The 21,154-nt window shown below is 31.6% G+C and overlaps 1 protein-coding gene across 4 annotated transcripts in view; it reads left to right on the top strand.

Moving 5' to 3' along the window:
- LOC107441582 (oxidation resistance protein 1) overlaps nt 1–21,154 on the top strand; it is a 151,958-nt gene that overhangs the window by 43,752 nt on the left and 87,052 nt on the right. For all 4 annotated transcript variants that reach the window (XM_016054904.4, XM_087156909.1, XM_087156910.1 and 1 more), the window contains one exon: nt 13,919–13,989. In XM_016054904.4, the coding sequence (XP_015910390.3) occupies nt 13,919–13,989 (71 nt within the window). The remainder of the gene's footprint in view (nt 1–13,918; nt 13,990–21,154) is intronic.

Below are 21,154 nucleotides of genomic sequence, written 5' to 3'. Positions count from 1 at the left end.
GTAAAGTTTACTTGCGTATTTTATGTTAATTTTTTCCATAATTAGTGTTTTAATATCCAACTATATATAAAAACCTAATGATGGTGTAGAATTTTCCATTGCTATCTGAACGTTTTTATTGGCTGGAAAATCACATGGTAAGATCCAGTTTTCCCACATTAATATTCATATTGACTTGGTTGTCATCAGCATAAAATTGTCTGTCTAGGTTTTTCTGCGAAGTACCTATTATGTGAAAATTCTGACATAATTTGTGAAAAATTATATTTAAAAATCAACACAAAAATATGGATTTATCGTTTCTTAAGGGATACAAAAATAAAATTTTAAGAAAAAGTATTTTGTGAAACTATCGTTTTTCCTGAAGTTGAATTTGTGAAACTACCGTTTTTCCTAAAGTTGAATTTGTGAAGGTACCGCTAAACGGTAGTAAATTCGGCCAGGACAGACCCCTGTATAAGTCATAAAAACAATGTTTTCCAATAAGTATTTTTGCATCTCATCTCTAACTTAAAGGTTAAAATTACATGTACTGTTATTATAACGTTTTTAATTTTCTTTTCTAAATTAGGAATTATGAAGTTATTATTGTTTGAATATCGTAATTCTACGTTACTTTTTAAGATAAAATTATTTAAATAGATTGCTGATCTTATTAACCATTTTACAATTATTACTTTTTGGTGCAGATTACATTAATATACTATTATGAATTACGGTGAAAGCGATTCGTTAAATGATTTAAAACTTAACTCTCAGCTTCATGCATAAAGTGTAATGTATTCCTATAAAATGACACAACGATTATTGATGACGTCATTAGTTAAAAGTATATCGAGTGCATATTAATAATTTTGAATGCAACGTAAAAAGACAAGCGACTAGGGGAAGGACGATTCCATAATGTTAAAAACTTAGAGTTTCGTCGGAAAAGTAAAAATAGGGAAAGAGGGTAATTACACTGAGAATATTGGGGATTTTTTTGTTCGCTTCCTTGGCGAATTGGCTAAATTTCAAAGGTTTACCGTCACCGTTCGCATTTGTTTTTATGTTTATTTTTTGCGACGTTTGCTGTCATTTTCGAACTCGTATAAAATATGTTATTTGTTGAATTTTTTCGTTATGTCTTTGTTTTTATTACTGTTATCTGTTTTGCTTTTGTTTTTAATTTTTTTTTTACTTTAAAGTTAGTTAGATCTTAATATATGTATGTTACCGGCAAAGTATGAAACGCCGGCATTGTATAGAATGCTGGATGTTTTTAGGCAAAGCATGAAATGTGAGAATTATACCGGGTAATGGCACTTGACCTTAAAAAAACATCAGTGTAGCGTATACCGGGCAGTGGCACTTGACCTTAAAAAAACATCAGCGTAGGGTATACCGGGCAAATACATACCGGGAAATGGCACTGAACCTTAAAAAAACATCAGTGTAGGGTATACCGGGCAGTGGCACTTGACCTTAAAAAACATCAGTGTAGCGTAAACCGGGCAAATATATACCGGGCAATGGCACTTGACCTTAAAAAAACATCAGTGTAGCGTATACCGGGCACTGATGTTTTTTAAGGTCAAGTGCCACTGCCCGGTTTATACACGGAATTCTTTTCACGATCTCCCCCCCCCCTCACGTTCCTCCAACATGTACAGAATTGCTGGAACAGCGACCGATAATTGTCAACAGTACTGAGGTACGTACCTCTCTGCATCAAAAACGTTCTTTGAAGATAAAGAAAAATCGAATCTGACTGTCTTCTCTGTAAAGCCTAATAATCAATTCTTTCTTTTTTGATGACCTTAGTTAAGTTTATTTTTTTTTTCCTCCAGAAAATCCCGCCAAAATTTGACTTCCAATGTTGGTGCTAAAATAAGGCGATATTTTGCTAAGCTAAAACTCTCACCAGCAACGTTTTCCCGATATCGAGCTCATTTTCCCCTTTCTAAATTTTCTAAGTCCGTTTGTATTATGGAATCGTCCTGTCCCTAGTCGCTTGTCGTAAAAAGATTGCTGTTCCAAAGATTTATAATAAAATGCTTGTTTTGATAGAACGCAGATGTTTATTTCAGAATTTTAAGTTAATTTTATAGCTTTGATAAATCGGGTAGATATATTAGAATCAGGGAACACAAAGTGATGAATGCAAAAATTGTATTTAAAATACATCCGTCCGTTTGGTGAGCAAAAATATTAAATTACATGTTGTGAACTCTCCAAATTTGTTAGAACAATATGCTTTTAATTTTAAATGTTATTTCAAAAACTGATTACTTAAAAAAATGATCTATGTTCACTTGTAGATCTTCATAGTACCATAAGGGGGGTATGATTCTCGCCAAGTTGTGATCGCGGTTGATTGCCAAGCTGGGCGATGTTGAAACCCAATCGTGATTCTGATTGGCTTAGATTTTAGCGTTATTTTTAAATGTTAAACGGTTGTAATTTCAGAGGTTCGTTAGTTCTACGTTGTATAAGGTTACTTTTGAATCCGGTTTATGAGATCGAAGGTATGTGGGCAGTTATAAAAAAGGACTTTGGAAAAAAATGTCACCGCTAGTCCGGTATTACAGTCGCCATTTTCGATTCGTATTTCGTCAAATTTATGTGGCAATGGAGGTACACAGATTCTATTCATGATAAATTTAGACAGTATCTAACTGTTATTAGAATATTCTGTGTATCTAAATCTGAGAATATTCGAGCTTAATGAAGAAGTGAATTGTTTTTTTCCTTTTCTTTCTGCGCCTACTCCATTAATTTTTGCTTCGATTCAAAATCCTTTTTATTGGGTTTATTAATTTTGCTTACATTGGGTTCATTGCAAGCTTTATCCGATGTTTTGTTGAAATTTTCCAATCTTTTATTGAAATATCATTATGCTTTGGCCGCCATTCCTGTTACCACGGTGTTACGCGAAAACAGGAATAGCGCCAACCATAAGTCGCCAATTTCGCCAAGGGGCACCCTCAAGTATATTTCCCCCCCATAAGGGAAATATTTGGACGTGGGAAGTGAAGGCCTAAGTGTTCTTTTTAGTGCATGTATTTTTAGTTGAATAATTTCAACTGTTTTATGCCAAGAAACAACAATTATTGCGAAGCAATTATCGTTGCTGGAGAGCCGTAAGTATCAGTAAATACAAGAAGCTTTGCCCTCTCGTAATAGAATAAAAGGTTTAATAACTATATTTTTCTATTGGTTTAATAGGAAAAAATAATTCCATTTTTTGACGCAACTGAAAAGAAAAATAATTCATGTTTTGAAACTCAATCTTAATGGTTCGAGAGAGTGATCCCAAATATACTAATTAATTTGTGCAGAAGATATTTTAAGCTACAAAATCAGACACAAAAACATACTTTCTCTGAATAAACACATCTCTTTTGGGCGAATTTGTATTTCTGACCCCTAAAATATAAGGGGTAATTTGGGACCCCTTAATGTTAATTTAACTTTTGGCGTATTTCATCATATCTGGAGAAATTTTTAAGCGAATTGAACAAATTTTACCCACAACTATGCAAAAAATAAATTTTAGTAAATTTTTTTTAATTTTATTATATTACTTAATAATAGCCGAAACAATTTTGAATTGCAAGTATACTATTTGTTGCATCATTTTAAAAATGTAATTTCACGAGACAAAATACAAAATTTAGCTGAAATCGGTTAAAAAGTTCCTCAGAAATCGAATTTTAACGATATTTAAAATTTGACTTCTCAGGAACTATTCAACCAATTTCGTTCAAATCTTGGATTTCGCCATGTAAAATTACATGCTTTAAAATAATAAAAAAAATAGTGCACATTGCAATTAAAATTTTTTTTTGTTTATTATCAGATAAAATAATAAAAACAATAAGTATTTACTAAAATTTATTCTTATCATGGAATTATTTTTGGATAAACGAATTTTATAATTTTGTGCAAAAACCTTTTCCATTTGCTCACATATTTTTCTAGATATGGTGAAGTACACAAAAAGTAAAATTTACATCAAGGGGTTACAACTTTGGATCCCTCTCCTGATCAAACTATGGGGACCCTATTTCAAAAATTGCGGCTACCCCCTATATGACAGGATCTGAAACCCGAATCCATGGTAAAAAAGTGGTATGTTTATTCGGAGAGAACCCGTTGTTGTGTTTGATTTCGTGACTTAAAATATCGTCTTTACTTATTAATTAGCATATTTTTGGTCACCCCTTCGAACCATTAAGATTCAGTCCCAGAATGTGAAGATCCAATCATTAGATCAAAAGTTATTCAGGGTGGTACGTTTTATTGTGGCTCACTGTACAAATGTGGTAAATCTTTCTGTATGTATATGTATTCATACATATGAATGCGTTAGAAAAAAGTTTTCATCCAGACGTCGTCTACCGATTGTTCGATCGATAGACGTCAAAAAGTTTTGTTTTGGATAGACGTCTGCAGTTTTTTTAATCAAGTGTAGTGAGCACATTACTTTGGATATACAAATAGGAATCGAATAATCTTCTTCGGCAAAGCTAAATTTTAATGTTTTATTTTATGTTAAAAATAGTTAGTAAACTAAAAAAGAGTATTTATTATAACTAGTTGGAAAAACAGTTTAAAAGAAAAGTTCGGTATTCGTCAAAGGCTTAAATGGTAGTTTAGAACACGAAAATTGTAATTGATTCAAAAATATTCCATTTGATTGAACAAATTATTTCATTTTTCTTATTCAAAATTCATTCCTTGATGTATTGAGTAATTTCCATTCTTCATTCTCTCCTTGTTTACCCGGTATGAAAATGCGTAAAAAAAGCTAACTAAATCGTATGTTTTTCAAAATGGAAAATTGAACTTGGTTCATTATGATTATAACTTGACATATACTTTACAATTACGTGTTATATATTTTTCTTAAAAAAATACGTTCATTTGATATTAAATACATAAAGCAGAGTTACGTTGCCTAAAATGGCGATAATAACAGATCTTTAACGAAACCTTTATATTTTTTAGAAGAATTTAAAAAAAAAAATGCAGGGAAAATATGCAACCAAATTAAAAAAAAAAGTTCCCGAGTTTCATAGCGGCGGGATATCTTTTATAGAACGTACTGAAAGAAGCACCTGAATTTTTTTCAAAATCACGAATTCTTTTTGATATCAATTTTTATTATTTTTTTTGTAGTTTACTAGGGGGCTAAGCCCCCTGTTCGCTGTCTTTTCTTGGCTGAAAACAGTTTTTCTACCAAAGTTAAAATTATTCACTTAACACTAAATATACTAAAAGGAATTCTGTTTCCTTACTCTTGTGCCACTGTTTCCCACGTCCAAATATTACTATTATTAGTATTATAAACAATTAGATCTCTTGCTGAACAGAAGTGATTTTTCGAAGAAATCATTTTTTAAAAGGGAAAAATATACTTGAGGGTGCCACTTGGCGAAATTGGCGACTTATGTTTGGCGCTATTCCTGTTTGCGCAGAATACCGTGGTAACAGGAATGGCGGCCAAAACATAATGATATTTCAATAAAACATTGGAAAATTTCAACAAAACATCGGATAAACCTTGCAATGAACCCACTATAAGCAAAATTAATGAACCCACTATAAGCAAAATTAATAAACCCAATTAAAAGGATTTTGAATCGAAGCAAAAATTAATGGAGTAGGCGCAGAAAGAAAAGGAAAAAAAAAACTCACTTCATCATTAAACTTGAATATTCTCAGATTTAGGTGCACAGAATAATCTAATAACAGTTAGATACTGTCTAAATTTATCATGAATAGAGTCTGTGTACCTCCATCGCCTCATAAATTCGACTAAATAGGGGTCGAAAATGGCGTCTGTAATACCGGACTAGCGGTGATATTTTTTTCTTAAATCCCTTTTTATGACTGCCCATATGCCTTCGATCTTATAGACCAGATTCAAAAGTAACCTTACCAGCCGGTATCCAACGTAGAACTAGCGGACCTCTGAAATTACAACCGTTGAACATTTAAAAATAACGCTAAAATCTAAACCAATCAGAATCACGATTGGGTTTCAACATCGCCCAGCTAGGTGATCAACCGTGATCACAACTTGGCGAGAATCAAGGGATACCCTCAAATATAGTCTACCCTTTTAAAATAACATTCATATTCTCATAACATTATATACTTCAAACAAATTTGATGAGTTCACAACCATAATTTAATACTTTCGCAAATAATAGCAGTACTGGAAAATAACTTTAAATTAGGGATACAAAAATATTTAAAGGAAAACAATACCTTTACGACTTCTGTTAATTTTATGCTGATGACAACCAAAACAATATTGAAATGAATGAGGAAAAACTGAGTTGTAACATTCTAGCAAGCAGCATTATTTAAAATTATTACCTTTTCACACACATGCGTTCTCAATTTTAATTGACTGTTTTGTGCGTTACTAACAGCAAGTGTTCTGTGATTGACTATTTGTTATCATTTCACTATATTATATAAAGAAATATGAATTATGTTGAAAAAACTGTATTCGATACAGAAATAAACATTACTATTCCATAATAAATAAACAAAGTTTCTTTTAAAAAGAGTGACAATCTAAGAAGGTTTCAATTTAAACTCAGACAGTAATTCTTATACGAGGAGAAATAACGGAGAAGTCGACATTTCCCCCTAAGGATATCAACTTTCCTTCCATTCCAAGGAAGGGAAACAAGAACGATTAAATGCTTTAGCAGCTCTTCCTTTTTCTTGATGAAGACGCGCCCAGGTGTCGATTTCTCTCAATCTCATCCCAACGCATCTTCTTCCTTCACACTGAGAAATAGCATCTTCGGTTAATTAAGTTTCAGTAATCGAGACTTCAAGCACCGCCATATTTTGACTGAAAACATTAATTCTTCTAGCCCACACTCTTGGATAACTTCAATTAATTTGCTCTGTCTTTTATTTCGGTACTCTTTTAGTGAGTTAAAATCTCTCAAACTTGATGTATGCAGGGTTTATGCTTTATAAAAAAAGTTTTATTTGTTTAGTCTTTGAGAACTACACCATAAAAAATTCATTATTAAATTAGGGTTACAAATACTCACGCTCAGGGTACCTGTTCTTTTTTATCGATAAGTTTTAAACGTAAAATTTTAAACAGTAATATTTGCAGTAATATTTATTTGATTGGATTTATTTAGAAAATATTACTGTGAAAATATTTGCAGTTATATTTATTTAATTACATTTATTCAGCAAATATGAGTGTAAAAATGTTTGCTATTTATTTGTTTAATAACCTTGTTTATTTATGTAATGAAATACATAAATGCTATAATAAATATTATCAAATAAATAAACAAATGTTTATTTACTTAATAACATTTATTCAGCAAATAGTCCACAAACATTTTCACAGTAATATTTATTTAATAACATTTATTCAGCTAATGATCCGTAAACAAAAATTACGGTATATTTTTTGTTCCGTAAAAGTTTTGGGTAAATATGGATTTTATTGTGAAAAGTACTGGATCATTGAACGCCGGTACTTTTTGAATCTGCCTGAACACTTTGCTTTTAAATCACGATGTCACGAAAACATAAAACTCAGAGTATTTTGTTTGCTACTGATTTATTAGAATGTGGTTTATTTATTATGTATTAAATTTATGTTTATTTTTATATTTTAAAAGTTTTAGAGAATTTTATAGTGACTCAGTTGCTGTAATAGGGATGCGAGATCTGAAACTGTAACTAGTTATTGCCTTCTTACGGTAAACTTATTTAAAACTGCTTATCCCCTAAATACGATGATCCATCTTCGCATTATAAAGTTGAAATACCTTCTTTTTGTCTTAAACTCTAAGCCATGCTTCTCTTTTTTCACCATATAAAGTTTCGTTGACTACACTAGTTTTTATTGAAAATATAAGCTCAACAAACAAAAATTTAGCCTGCGGGATTCGGTGTTATCGATTATGTCAACCTTCATCTACCAAGAGGTACCTCAAGATAATATAGAGTTAACATGTCTTATTTACTAGTGCATTGGTATTTAATAATTATAGTGGTAGTTATGCCACATTACTTCCAAACAAGAATTTTATCAGTGATAGAGTTCGATGAAAGGATACCGCAAGTTGATTCATTGTAGTTTTTGCGAAAGACCGGGAGAGCTGTATTAAGTTCACCGGATTTTGAGTGCTGGCAGTAAGAGGTTTATTAAGTTCACCGGGTTTTGAGTGTTAGTCGTGAGAGCTGTATTAAGTTCACGGTTGTGGGCGTGGTCGCTCTCGTGTTGCTATTAGCAGTCGAGTGTGTGCAGGATCCCGTTGTGTGTAATTGAGACTGAGAAGCAACAGCGTGAGGAGGACAATGACGCAGTCATAAATAACAAGTCAAACTGTTCAATGCTTATAAAAGTAGACGTCATCATATCACGTCCGGGTCATCAATGCGGAGTTTGGTGTTATCGATGATGTCAACCTTCCTCAATCAAAGGGTACCTCAAATTGGAATTGAGTTAACATGTCTTATGTACTAGTGAATTGGTATTTAATAATTATAGTGGCAGTTACGCCACAAGCCTCCAGGAAAAGTATAATCTGAACTGGAGACATATGCTCTTGTTCAAGGCTGACAGCAAAGGATTTTGAGCAGGCAGGCAGCTCCCATAGCCTATACGGTGTAATGTGAGGAGCACAGTTCAGCTGTTTGCAGTTGCACATTCATTAAGATTCCCCGCTATATAGCGTGCTGTTGTTCTTTTGTTAGACTGGACAACTCTGGCTAGTCTCCTTTTTAGGTCGAGCATTCAGTAGCCTGTGACGACCACAAGCCTGACACGGATTCCGATACTTCGAGCTCCTACTGTCATCCTGTTTTTAAACTCAGCTAAGTCAAGTTTTTTGTCCATATCTCTTCGCGTAACACCGTGCAATTGATGGTTCACTTGCCCTGCATTCTCTTTTTGTAGCTATTTTGCCCACTAGCGGCAACAATGTGACGCAATAGCTCATTTTGCATGAAACTGCCAGATAGTCATAATAATTTGGCTGCTCTGTGTATACCATATTTATCAAAGACGAAAGCCTCTAAGGAGACAAATGGATGCACACATTTCTCATGTTATGTTCAAAATTGAAGCGAGTTCAGTTTAAAGGGTCTAAATTGTTTTTTTTTTCTAACAAAATGCACCATTTTTTTTCCACAAAAAATGCATGTTAAGACCTGTTTTAGTTTGAGCAATTGACTCCAAGTATAGGTTAAAATTTTCAAAGTTACAGTAAAAATACTGCAACCCCTTCACTGAAAACAAAATTATTTCGTTAAAAATATATTTATTCAAAATTTTATCGTTAAATTTCTTTTTTAATTTACATTTTTCATCTATTGCACAAAACTACTTGCCTTTTAATAAACCTGTGCAGTTAAAATTTTGTAATTGGTTTAAGTGCAGCATTTTGCATAAATTCATCCTAGTACTTTTTGGAGTCAAGATAAATTTTTTCAAATAAAAATCTAAAGAATTAAGTTTGTTTTTAAATTAAAAAAATATTTTTTATTTATTCAATTTTTTAAGCTAGTATGACTTTAAAAAGATCATATTTGACTACCGATTGAAAATTCGTTTTAAGTCATTAACATGATTTTTATGCAGCTTTATCATCCATGAAAGATGTTATATAATTTAAAAAAAAATGATTAAAGCTCCTTGCATTGTTTTGCAAAAGTGTTTGCATGTTGAACTCCTGTAAAAAATGCATAATCCAAAGTTCAGTTTCAGGAAGTCGGAAAAGTTGCACATTAATGCTTCCTCGATGAAATCCACACTAACTAGACTGCAGTATTTACAAGACAACATATTATTCATCTAGAATGTGAAAATAAATATCTTGGTTCATGTTATGGATGTTTTCAGTGAAAGGACTCGATCCGTAATTCAATCCTTTATTAAAGGAAGCATTTCAGTATTCCTTTAAGGCATCTTTTTCAAATCAATTTCCACTTTGCGTTACAAAAAGAAAGAAAAAATATTCAAACCCCCTTAAAAATTTATATATAACATTTTATTCTTAGCCTCATAACTGGCCCTCTAGAAAATCAAAATGCCCTCTAAGAGCAGCGATGGCTCAGGGGATAGAGCGTTCGCCTTCCAATGAGGTGAACCGGGTTCGAATCCCAGTCGATACGAATTCCGCATCCGACCACAGTGCTGACGTGAAATATCTTTAGTGGTAGACGGATCATGTGTTAGAGTCCCCTTGCCGTCAGGCTAACCGCGGGATGTTCTCGTGGTCTTCCTCTCCATGTAACGCAAATGCGGGTTAGTTCCATCAAAAAGTCCTCCACGAAAGCAAATTTCTCCCATTACTTGATCCAGGAGTTCCTTTGTCTTCTGGATTGGATTCCGTTGTCTTCAAGAACCCATAAAATTGGGTCGGATGTTCAACGACGGTTATAAAAAAATAAAAATATAATGACCCCCTAGAAATCTTCAGCGCCCCTGTTAGGAACCTGTGCTCTAAGTTGACTAATTTTTTGTCTGACGGTCTCGAAATATTTTAGATTTCTCACTCTTTTTTACGTTCTGTAGATGTATCATGCTTCGGAATGTCTTCTTATTTGGAACACATTGTCATAAAAAATGAAACGTGTTGCACGTTTTACATTATTTAATCTACTATGCTTGTGAACATCCATTAATTGGGGATGTCGAATTGATATTTTCTCCTTTTCAATGCATCGTTTTACTTACTTATAATTCCTGAAAATATTTCACTATTTTAAGGAAATACTAACTTTTTCATAAATATTTATTCATCAGAGATAACGCAGGTTTATATACTTTGATCACGCTATTATAATTTATCAATTGAGGTAGAATTCGTAAATGGAATATTTCATTTAAAATGTATCGCGCCTATTATTGAGCTTCCGAAACAAGGACGAGAGACCCTATAAAACGTACACTGTTCAATAAATGCCTATACTTGTCAGGCTTTTGCCCCATTATGTTCCAAATTGAAAATCGTTTTGAAACTTTCAAAACCAATTTCGCGAGCTATTGAAATCTGTTATAATGCTCCACTAGAAATGCTAGCACTGAATGCAATTTGTATCGTAAAACTACTTTTCAGTTGTTGCCTTTCAACAATATTATTCGAATTTATATTTTATGTGGCGTTTCAAGAAACAAACATTGGTTTATTATATAATAAATTTTATAATATTTTATAATAGTGCTCTTTTGTATTTTTTATGTGTAACTAGTTTTTTTAAAAACAATATAAAATAGTAATAAAGTAAAAAATATTTATACTATAATTGTGTTATAAATTTAGCACTATATAATGAAGAATAAAGTTAAATTGAATAAGTTTCTTGCAAGTATTACTATAATTTTAGTTCAATAATCAGGTTGCATTTTATTTGTAAATTATTAAACACTCGCTCGCAGTAAACCTTTTTTGTAAATTCAAATATTCAATGCAAAATAAAAAATTTTTTTTTAATCACCTGAGTGATAGTGGATATTTGAATAGGGTCTCTGACCAATTGGCAGCAATATTTTTGTTACATATGTAGCAATAATGACAATTCGAAAATCTTGTCAATGCAATATAAATAATCCTTTGTAGCCGGATATTTGAAAATGGTCACTTACAAATTAGTAACCATAAATTTTGAATTTATGTTATAAATTCAAAATTCATGTAGATATAAAGACGATTGAAAACTTTCGATCGTATAATAAAAAAACATCATATTTATGACATGGGTCGATGCGAGAATATTTAGAGTTGGTCATTTAGCATCTAAGAACACTGAATTTTGGAAAACTTTTTATTATGTGCCGCCATAGGGACAAACGCCCGACTTAGATTCTTTCTGTTATCGGTAAATGACAGTACAATAAGAGGCGTTTATAACTTCCTCATGATGATACGAATACATTGATTTACACTAATACCCTAATTTACACTAATCTGAGCTGGTATGATGTCAGAGGTGGACTGCAAAATGTCCGGTTTGATTTTTTTTTATTTAGGATATTGGGTGAATAAAAAATCAAATGATAACCCATGTGTGCATTCTCTTAGGACAGACAATTGCTACAAACTACTGTTTTTTTGTATCGCTCTACTCACTACACTACCTTTAACCCCTTAACGATCTGTTAATTTTCAAGAAAACGGTCATAAAAGTGTCTATTTTGCCAAATACACGCATTTGATTAGTGCTGACATCTAGTGTAAAATAAGCTAACTATCTACAATTACCTTAAAAATGTCCTGATACTGCCATTTGGTGTGTAAAATGAGAAATAAAATGTTTTCTGGGCAAAAGAAATGAATTATTTTATTCTTATTGGAGCGTTACTACTGAACACTCCAGTCCGGACATTTCACGGGAGCGAGAAAAAGAGGGCGAAACCTCACTCCGTCATTTTCACAGGAGCGAGAAGGAAGGGGTTAAAAAGTAGCGCACTACTCTACAAACGACGGAAAAAGGTAACAACTACATTAGTTAGCGCGCTACATCCGACCACTGATCAGAAGTTATTGAGGGTTATTCGTTTATTTTTCTGCCCACTGTACAATAAAACAGTTTAGGATCTTTCAAAGAATACTTTTCAGTTTAGATGTGACGTTTCATCATCAAAAAACGATTGAAGTACAGGGTTTGGCGAAACAAATGAGCAAGGGAGAGAGCTTTAGAGTAAATATGAATGGTGTTTATCAAAGGATATTATGAATTTAAAATTCTCAGTAATTCCAAAACTCGCAAAAATATATTTAAAAAATATTTAAAAATTATCGATTTAAAACTCTTGATATTTTAACATCATTGAATCACTTTAAAGTATGTAATTCTGCACATGTATTTTGTTTACACATCTAAATTAAAAGATAGCAAAAATGTGAAAATCAAAATATGTACGAATAAATAACATAATTTTTTTTTATTAAAGGACGTAATGAGTGCGTAAACTAAAATTATCGACATCTTTAAAAATGTGAAGTTTTTCTAAAAACTTTAATTGGAAGTTGATTAAAAATGCCAAAAAAAAAAGATATATATATTTCTCAAAATCAATGTTTAAAAGTTTACGAAAATCGAAAATTTTCTATAAATTATGTATTATTACTATAAATTATGTAATATTATTGATATTTCTTTGCTGACTTATTTGATTATTATTTTTAATTGTGCATGTATTTTAAAATTTATTTAATTTTAAGACTCAATATGTATTTATAAAATTGGTGCGCACTGTACAAATAAAATAATTTTTTAAAAGTTGGATTGGGAAAAACTATTAATGGATTAAACGAATCATCTAAAAAAAAACTGAAGTGAAAGGATAATAAAAAAATCATTTGCTTCATTAAAGTGGAGAAGAGTTTATTTGTTTCAAGGACTCAAACACACCGCTCATTTTCAAAACAACAGCGCATAAATGTTCTACTTGTTTTTTTCCCTACAGTATATAAATGATGAACACAGTATAGTTTGTCTATGTAAATAACTCCCCTAGCCATTCGTTTGGAGTAGTGGCAGTGACTATGGTTACGAGGTTTAACTATTACAAATAGTTGTGTTGGATCATAATTTAAGGCAGGTTTTGGCTTGGGCCGGCGAGAGAAAGGGAATCAGGGGAGAAAGAAATGCCCTCTTCGAAATGCGCTATTTCTTTTATCCATAGTAGCAGACGACTTTAGATTTCGTGGAGAGGGAAGTACTTTCTGTAGACAAACTATACAAGTTGGAATCTGTTCTGCTTTCCTCATTCATGTGTTTTTTAGAGTGACCGCAGTGCTTGATTGCTTGAAGCAAATAAACTTTTCTCCAATTTAATTATGAAACGAATGAAGTAACATTAATTGAAGAGTATTTTTTCATGTGATATCGACAACTGATTACATAACGTCTTAAATTTTTTTTACAGGCTCTGCTGGGGCTGAGAAGAAACTTCTGGGGCGCACCCTCACCCAACCCCAAGGCACAGAGCAATATAAAGTAAGTTCAAAAAAAGTTTTTTTCTCTGACTATTTTAGGTTCATTTTTGAAAACTAAAATTTATAATTAAATTCTTAAGTGAAAGAAGGCGAATATACAGGTTTTAAAGCAGATGCCTTACTGATTTTAAATTTAAAAATCCCAGAAACAAAGAATTTTAACAGAAGGAAGTTAACTTCTACTGTGAAAGCTATAAAAATTTTATGCAAAGATTTTGTGTGTTTGTGCTAATCTGTGATATTCTACACTCTAAAAACTGTGCCTCTGATTTCAGAGGCAAATTTGAATCATTTGTGCCTCTGAATTTTAAGGGCACAACGTACCTTTAAAAATGAAAGGCACAATATACCTCTGATTTCAGAGGCAAAATCAGATGTACCTCTTAACTTGAAAGGTACATTGTACCTTAGATTTTGCTTTTATGTACCGCTCATTGAAGCAAGCATTTAGTGGTACCAAAACCTGTTATTTACCAGATTTGAACACATTTTTTTAACCTATTTGTAATTTGCTAGCACTTCATATAAAAAGGGACTTTCGATTTGGTTTACACTATTACCAAGATATTAATTATAATAATTCTTAATGAAAAATATTTCTCAATTCTTTGAATATTGGCCACTTGAAAGTGATCATTTCAAGGGATTCCATCTAAGGCTTTTTCATAGACAATTATAAAATATGTAAATTTATACCATTTCTTTAATTATGTAGTGTTTAATGATACTTCAACAACTACAATGATGCTTTTCTAATCAGATATAGGTACAAAAAGATAATGTTTATTTCTGTTAAGCCAAGTCAATACAGTTCATGGATTTTTTTTCGTTTCAAAAAAGCATCCTCAAAATGGAAATTTATTATAAATTTAGATATTTTTTAAATATTTAGAGATTTCATAAAATAGTTTTATAAGGATCAAAATTAAACACTAAATATCATGAAATCTAATATCTTTTATTTTCACACATAAAGAACAATTTTACATAATTTAGTAACAGTTGCAATATGATGTATACAGTTGCACAAATATGGAAAAATATAGAACTTACATAGAATATTTTAAAATGACAGATGTAGATTTTGACAACTTGGATATTTTATAACATGAAATATGCTTAAACAAATGACTTAACAAGTGTAAAATGAAATGAATTGAAATGAATTTTTTTAAAATCCAGATTTTGGCGAAGCATATTAACCCGATCATTCCCATTTTGGGAACATTAGCTTTCAATTTTTTTTAGAACTAACGGTACTTAATATTATTTAATCGATGATTTTATTTGAGCTCAGAATATATGAAAAGCCTTCTGCAATTTTCTTGGAAAGTTTGTTTCAGAATTTTTTTTTATTGTATTTTAAAAAACGTGAAATTCTGCATTTTTGCCCCAATCATTAAACATGCATTTGTTTTATAAATATTATTAAAATAAAATTACTTTCGTGCTTAAACTTGATTACAACAATCGGATATAATTCTCTTTTCTATAATCCGAATTTCGATGTCTACAGTATTTCTTAAAATGTCCTATTTCACCACAATAGAAACATTCACGTTCAGATCTAAATTTCTTCACAATACTTGGCGAATTCCATTTCTCATTAAAATGCTCTTTCTGGCGATCGTTATTACACGGAATATCTTGTGGATCATACTGAAAATTGGCAAGGAGATTTTCTTTAAAGTAATAATAATTATCATCATAAATTTCTGACCTTTCAGCAGGAATAAGCTGTAAAGCACACGGAAACCAAAGATCGAAATTCACACTAAATCTCTTCGCTTTCTGTTCAAAGAGTTCGAAGTACCGTCGAATTCCACACTTCTTGGCATCAATTTTAAACATCTCATTCACTAATTTTTTCTATAGTAGGAAATCCTACAACTATATTTGTCACAAATTCTTTCAAAAACTTAATAAAACATTTCTGGAACGGATCCCACCGCTACCACCAATTAAATACATAGCTGTAGCGTATCAAGCTATATTAAAGAACTGTTCAGTTTTTTTATAAAAACATTTATTTCACACCACAACAAATACAATAACAAATATAAAGTACCTGTAACGGGATAGTTAAATCTTATAAAGGAAACTAGAAAAAGTGCCCGTAGCGGGATATATGAAAACTCACCTGTAACGGGATAGATAAAATATCATAAAACAAACTAGATAAACCCGTAACGGGTAATATGAAAACTCAAATTCCACACAAAACTAATTCTAAAAAATCAACAACTTTCTAGTGTTCTAATTTTATCGTCTGCTTTTATTATTTGTATTTCGTTATAAAATGTTTCATTGATGTGCGCATGCGCTTCTTCTTCGTTACATCGTACCGAAGAAAAAGAAGGGAAGCCCATTTGAGAGGTACAAGGAACCGGAAAAATCCTTTCGTACCGAGTATTGACTCGCGTTTGCTTTGGTGCCTTTAATTTCTTGTGGTGCCTCTCATTTTTAAAGGCACATTAGTTATGTGCCTCTAACGCGAGAAAATAAAGGGTACATTTAGCTTGTGCCTTTTATTTAAGAGGTGCAGTTTTTAGAGTGTAGTGCTCGAAACACTCGTTTTTCAATAGAACACATGGTTTGTACCTTCTAATACGGCACGATCCTTCGAATCACGGCTTTTCATGTTTTAACGTTAGAATCAATCGCTGTAGTCATCGCTGGTTTGTAGCGCCATCTGTTAATAATTTTTGTAACTAAAGTCTTGAAATATCAGAATAAAATTTTTGCAGATTTCACAATAAATATACCATTTGATGATATCTCCATCACCCTTTTTTTCTATGATTTTTAATTTTGAAATCAATAAGTCATCCGCTGGACATTCTGTAACAGTTTATAAATTTTTTGTATTAAAAAAAGTTTTGAGGGAAAAAAGTGCTTACCATATTCATAATAAGTTTTAGAACAATAACTGTATAAAAGACAGGAATAAAAACGTGATATTTTGAGGTTGATTAAAAAAAATAAACATAATGAAATTTACAAATGAATAAAATTCTTGGGAATAAAATTTATGAGACTTGTGAAAGAATATAGTTTAAATAAGTTTAAAGGCGAAAAGTAAATTTGATTTTTTTAAAAATACATTTTCAATTTTTATAAATTATAAATTTGAGACTAATTCAAGAAATATATTAAAGTTTAAATCAACAAAAAGATTATTTCAATGCATTCCGTCATAATTTTTTTTCATTTCGAATTACTGGTCATTTGTTGTAGAATGCTCATATGTATGAAAGAATTTGAAGTAATTACAAAAATTTTTTTTTTAAATTGTTATTTTTTGTAAACTATTAAAATGATTTATTTAAAATTTTAGATTGTAGGATTTAAAATTGTGCAGTTAGCAGGTTGTAAAAAATTTATGCATTGTAATTAAGAAAATGTTTGATTATTATGATTGAATCTATGATGAAATTGATATCTATGATAAAGACTGGAATCTAAGGAGAAATTTGTTAATGAAAAATCAATAAACATTGATTAAAACTAATTTTTTTATGAAACTGCTTTTGGGGGAGCATTTCTTAATTTTTTTTAGTTAAAATCTCATGATTTGTACAGTCCCAAATCTTTGACCGTTTTCCTGAGAAAAATTATTGGGGCTATTTATTTTTCATATTACGGCTACCCTCATACATTGAGAATAAAAAATCCTAATCCGTTGAAAAAAATTATATTTATTCAGAGAAAGTTTGTTCTTTAGGTTTGATCTTGCGCCTTAACACGACATAGGACTTTAAATGTTTTTAGAAATTATCAAGAGATTGGTTTGAAATTTTCAGCATAAGTTTAAACAATTGTTAAAAACAAATTATTTACAAATTTTCAAAAGGTATTTTAAAATTTAAAAAAAAAATAAGCGCAATTTTCAAAAACAAGCAAAAACTTACTTGAGTATACATCTAGCTGCAGGCAAGAAAGTTTAAACAAAGGGGTGTGGTCAAAACAAAAATCATGATAATTTTCTAAATTGTGTTCCTATTCAAAAAGTTTTTGTTTTAAAATGTTTAGTTAAATGGCTAGATATCAAAAATATAAAAAGTGGAAAATCGATTGTTTTGGCGAATTTTCCTTCATTTGAAAGTCCCTTGTCAACATAATCAATATTCTGTATGGATGGTCGCTTTCAATATAAAAGTAAGCAACAACCATCTTGAGCTCTTGACCTGCTCCACTTCCTGTTCGAAAGTATACAGCTGCTTACTACAGCTTATTCGGCGAGGTAATATTTTCAAACGGATAATTTTGTTTTTAATAAAAGAATTAAATTATATAATTTCTGAGCTCAAATCTACAGTATTTCATAAGATATTGATGATATGGAGTAATTCTGGTGAGATTGAAGGGAAAATTTGTTTTAGTTATTTATAGATGTATTCTTAAAAAAAAGGTGACAAGGTTGCTAGATTTAGTAATAACTCGCTTTCTAGCCAGTCCTAATTCAACCTCTTTTTACTTGCTTATTACCGTTTCTTCTTGTTGAAAGCCATGCCACCGTCATACGTTAGTGTTAGCATATTGTTCGAGCTGCGAGATTCATTTTAAAAATTATTATTTAGGTTTAAATTTAGTAGTTGGTATATTCTTAACAAGGTAAGAAGTGTTTTATAAAGATTGTTTTTTCAAATGATAATCCTTACGTCAGGGGCGTACGCAAGGGAGGGGTTTAGGGGTTTAAACACCCCCCTTGAACTCAGACAAAATGGCAAAAATAAAAATTTTAGTAGAAATTATGCGGGCTATTATTTTTTAAGACTATATATTTTTATTTGCCTTATGCTTACTTTTTTTTCTCACGGTATTTCTCACTGAAAAAACATTTACTATAATAGAGTTGTACTTTTGAAACCAAATTCGCGTGATACTGTTACGGGCTGGTTCCTTTCTGTCCTGCCAGTCGCGATAGTTTTCGAGATTGGCAGTCACTCTTTCGCGAGGTCTTTACGCGATGATTCTGGAATCCTAGACGTTCTGTCGTCTTAGAGACAATTCGAAAATTTTGGAGATGCGGTGAAAATTATATAAAAGGGGGAACAGAGTACAGTGGAGTTGGTTAGTCAGACTAAGAGTTATCACTGCCGCTTGTCTTTCGGAGCTCGTCGCTAAATCTGCTTTGTTTTGTCTTAACTAAAAGTTAATTCAATCGCCGAACCCGTCGTCGCCACTATTCCGAGTAGTGAAGAAATCAGTAAGAATACCACTGGAGATACTGTGCTCGTTGAAGTTATTCATTCCAGCTCGAAACTTTGAGATCGTAGCATGGCGGATATTTCTATGCCAATAAATATATGTATATATTTGATGTTCTTGGATCTTTAGGATGCCAAAACGCAAGAATTTAACAATTTTTTATCATTTTGAGAAAAAATCACGACCTGAAATTAGTGTGGTGACAGCATCTAGTACCAATGTAAGTTTTTCTATTGAACAGAAATGTTATACTTCCGTTGAAGAAAACGTTTCTAGCATAACAAAATCTGATGAATGTGAAAGTGGCCCTCAAAGTGTTACTTCCCACCCATAGGACATTGGACTTTTTTCAGAAGATATGTTACATGCGAGAAGATATTACACTATGTTCTTAAACTTAAAAAATGCTGTCTAAATAAAAAATCAAAATTGTTAGCTGTATATACTCAGTGCCGTTCCTGGGGTGGCGAACGCCTGCGTGCAAGAATAATTTTGTGCGCCCTTATATACTATGCTTAAATTTTGATGATAAGGCCAATTTTCATAATCATTTTTAGTTTGAGGTTTAAACTGAATAGTTTCCTTATAGACTAAAGTCACTTTAGTGTAAGTGTTTGAATATGAAAATGGGCGTAATAAAATAAAACAACGAAAAAATATGACAAAAAATTTATTTTCGACATCAAATAAAATAGATTATTAACGTACAATATAGATCATAAATAAAACACGTCCATTCGGAAATTAACAAAAAATCTAATATAACTCAATTCTCTCAACTGAGTGAATTGAGTTAAAACTCTCAAACGGCGCTCAACGCAAACAAATCCGTTAACTTGAAAATGTGCAAGATCTGTCTAATACCTAAGTACCTAATTATCAAATAACAAGGTAGTTTTAGAACATAACACGTCTTGCTTTTGCAGATGCAAGCTCATTGATCATTTCATTGCGATCGACTTCTTATATTAGTTTACTGTTTCTTCCTGTAATCAAGGTTTACAGCTTTGCTATAATTTGATTTTTAATAATTTGCTATAATTTGATTTTTTTTGAATAGTTGAATTTGGCGCCCCTTAAATTGGGCGCCTGCGTGCGGGGCATTCGCTGCATACCCGCCAGGAACGGCACTGTATATACTCGAATTTCTTTTAGTAATTTCAGAAAATTATGAACACCCCCCTTGAAAAAATTCTGCGTACGCCAGTGGCGTCGTCGTGAAATGACAGGTCTTTAAACGATTCTTATAACGTTTCTTCCTTTTTAACATATATAACAAATCAGTAACAAATACACGTACAAGTCAAGTACACGTACAAATACACGTCAGTTAAGAAATCAGTTAACAAATGCACAAGAAATACTACTCAAGAGACTCTCAAAGTCAGTCAAAGTCATCAAGAGAGTCTCAAAGAGAGTCTCATGTTGCGAGCCAAATCGCTTCAAAACATACCAGAAACAGTAATCCGGAAAAAGAAGCAGTCAAGAGCTTGCAGCGCTCCCTTGTGTAAAAAACACCATCCATAGGTTAGTTAATAAATTTAAGTCGTGTCTCTTCATAAGCTTCAATTCAAATTTAAGACGTGAAAACTTGATTGATCATTTGATTAAAAATTATTAAGCGTGATTCGTTTTTTACTGGCTGACTGCGTAGGCAAAAAAAAATAGCTATCTTTTCTCCTTAGTTTGTCATACTTCATCAGATAATTCTCTTCCGTTATTGAAATAATGTAAAAAAGTTAGTTACAAATTTTATGTTAATCTTACACAGCTCAAAAAAAACATCTGCAATTACTGAAGAGTATTGAATTATTGGAAAAAATAATTACAAATACTAAATCCTATCTTTAAAATTCAATTCGAATAAGAAGTTTCATCAATATATTAGAAAATGGATTTATGCTTCTGAAACGACCAAGAAAGACTGTTACTACCGAAACGTTTTTCTTCAATCT

The sequence above is a fragment of the Parasteatoda tepidariorum genome, chromosome 2, assembly GCF_982258835.1.
Source record: "Parasteatoda tepidariorum strain Cologne lab strain chromosome 2, Ptep-v5.0, whole genome shotgun sequence".
In the NCBI taxonomy this organism is placed as follows: Eukaryota; Metazoa; Arthropoda; class Arachnida; order Araneae; family Theridiidae; genus Parasteatoda; species Parasteatoda tepidariorum.
The sequence above is the reverse complement of the archived record's forward strand: the minus strand, read 5'-3'. Positions and strand labels throughout refer to the sequence as shown.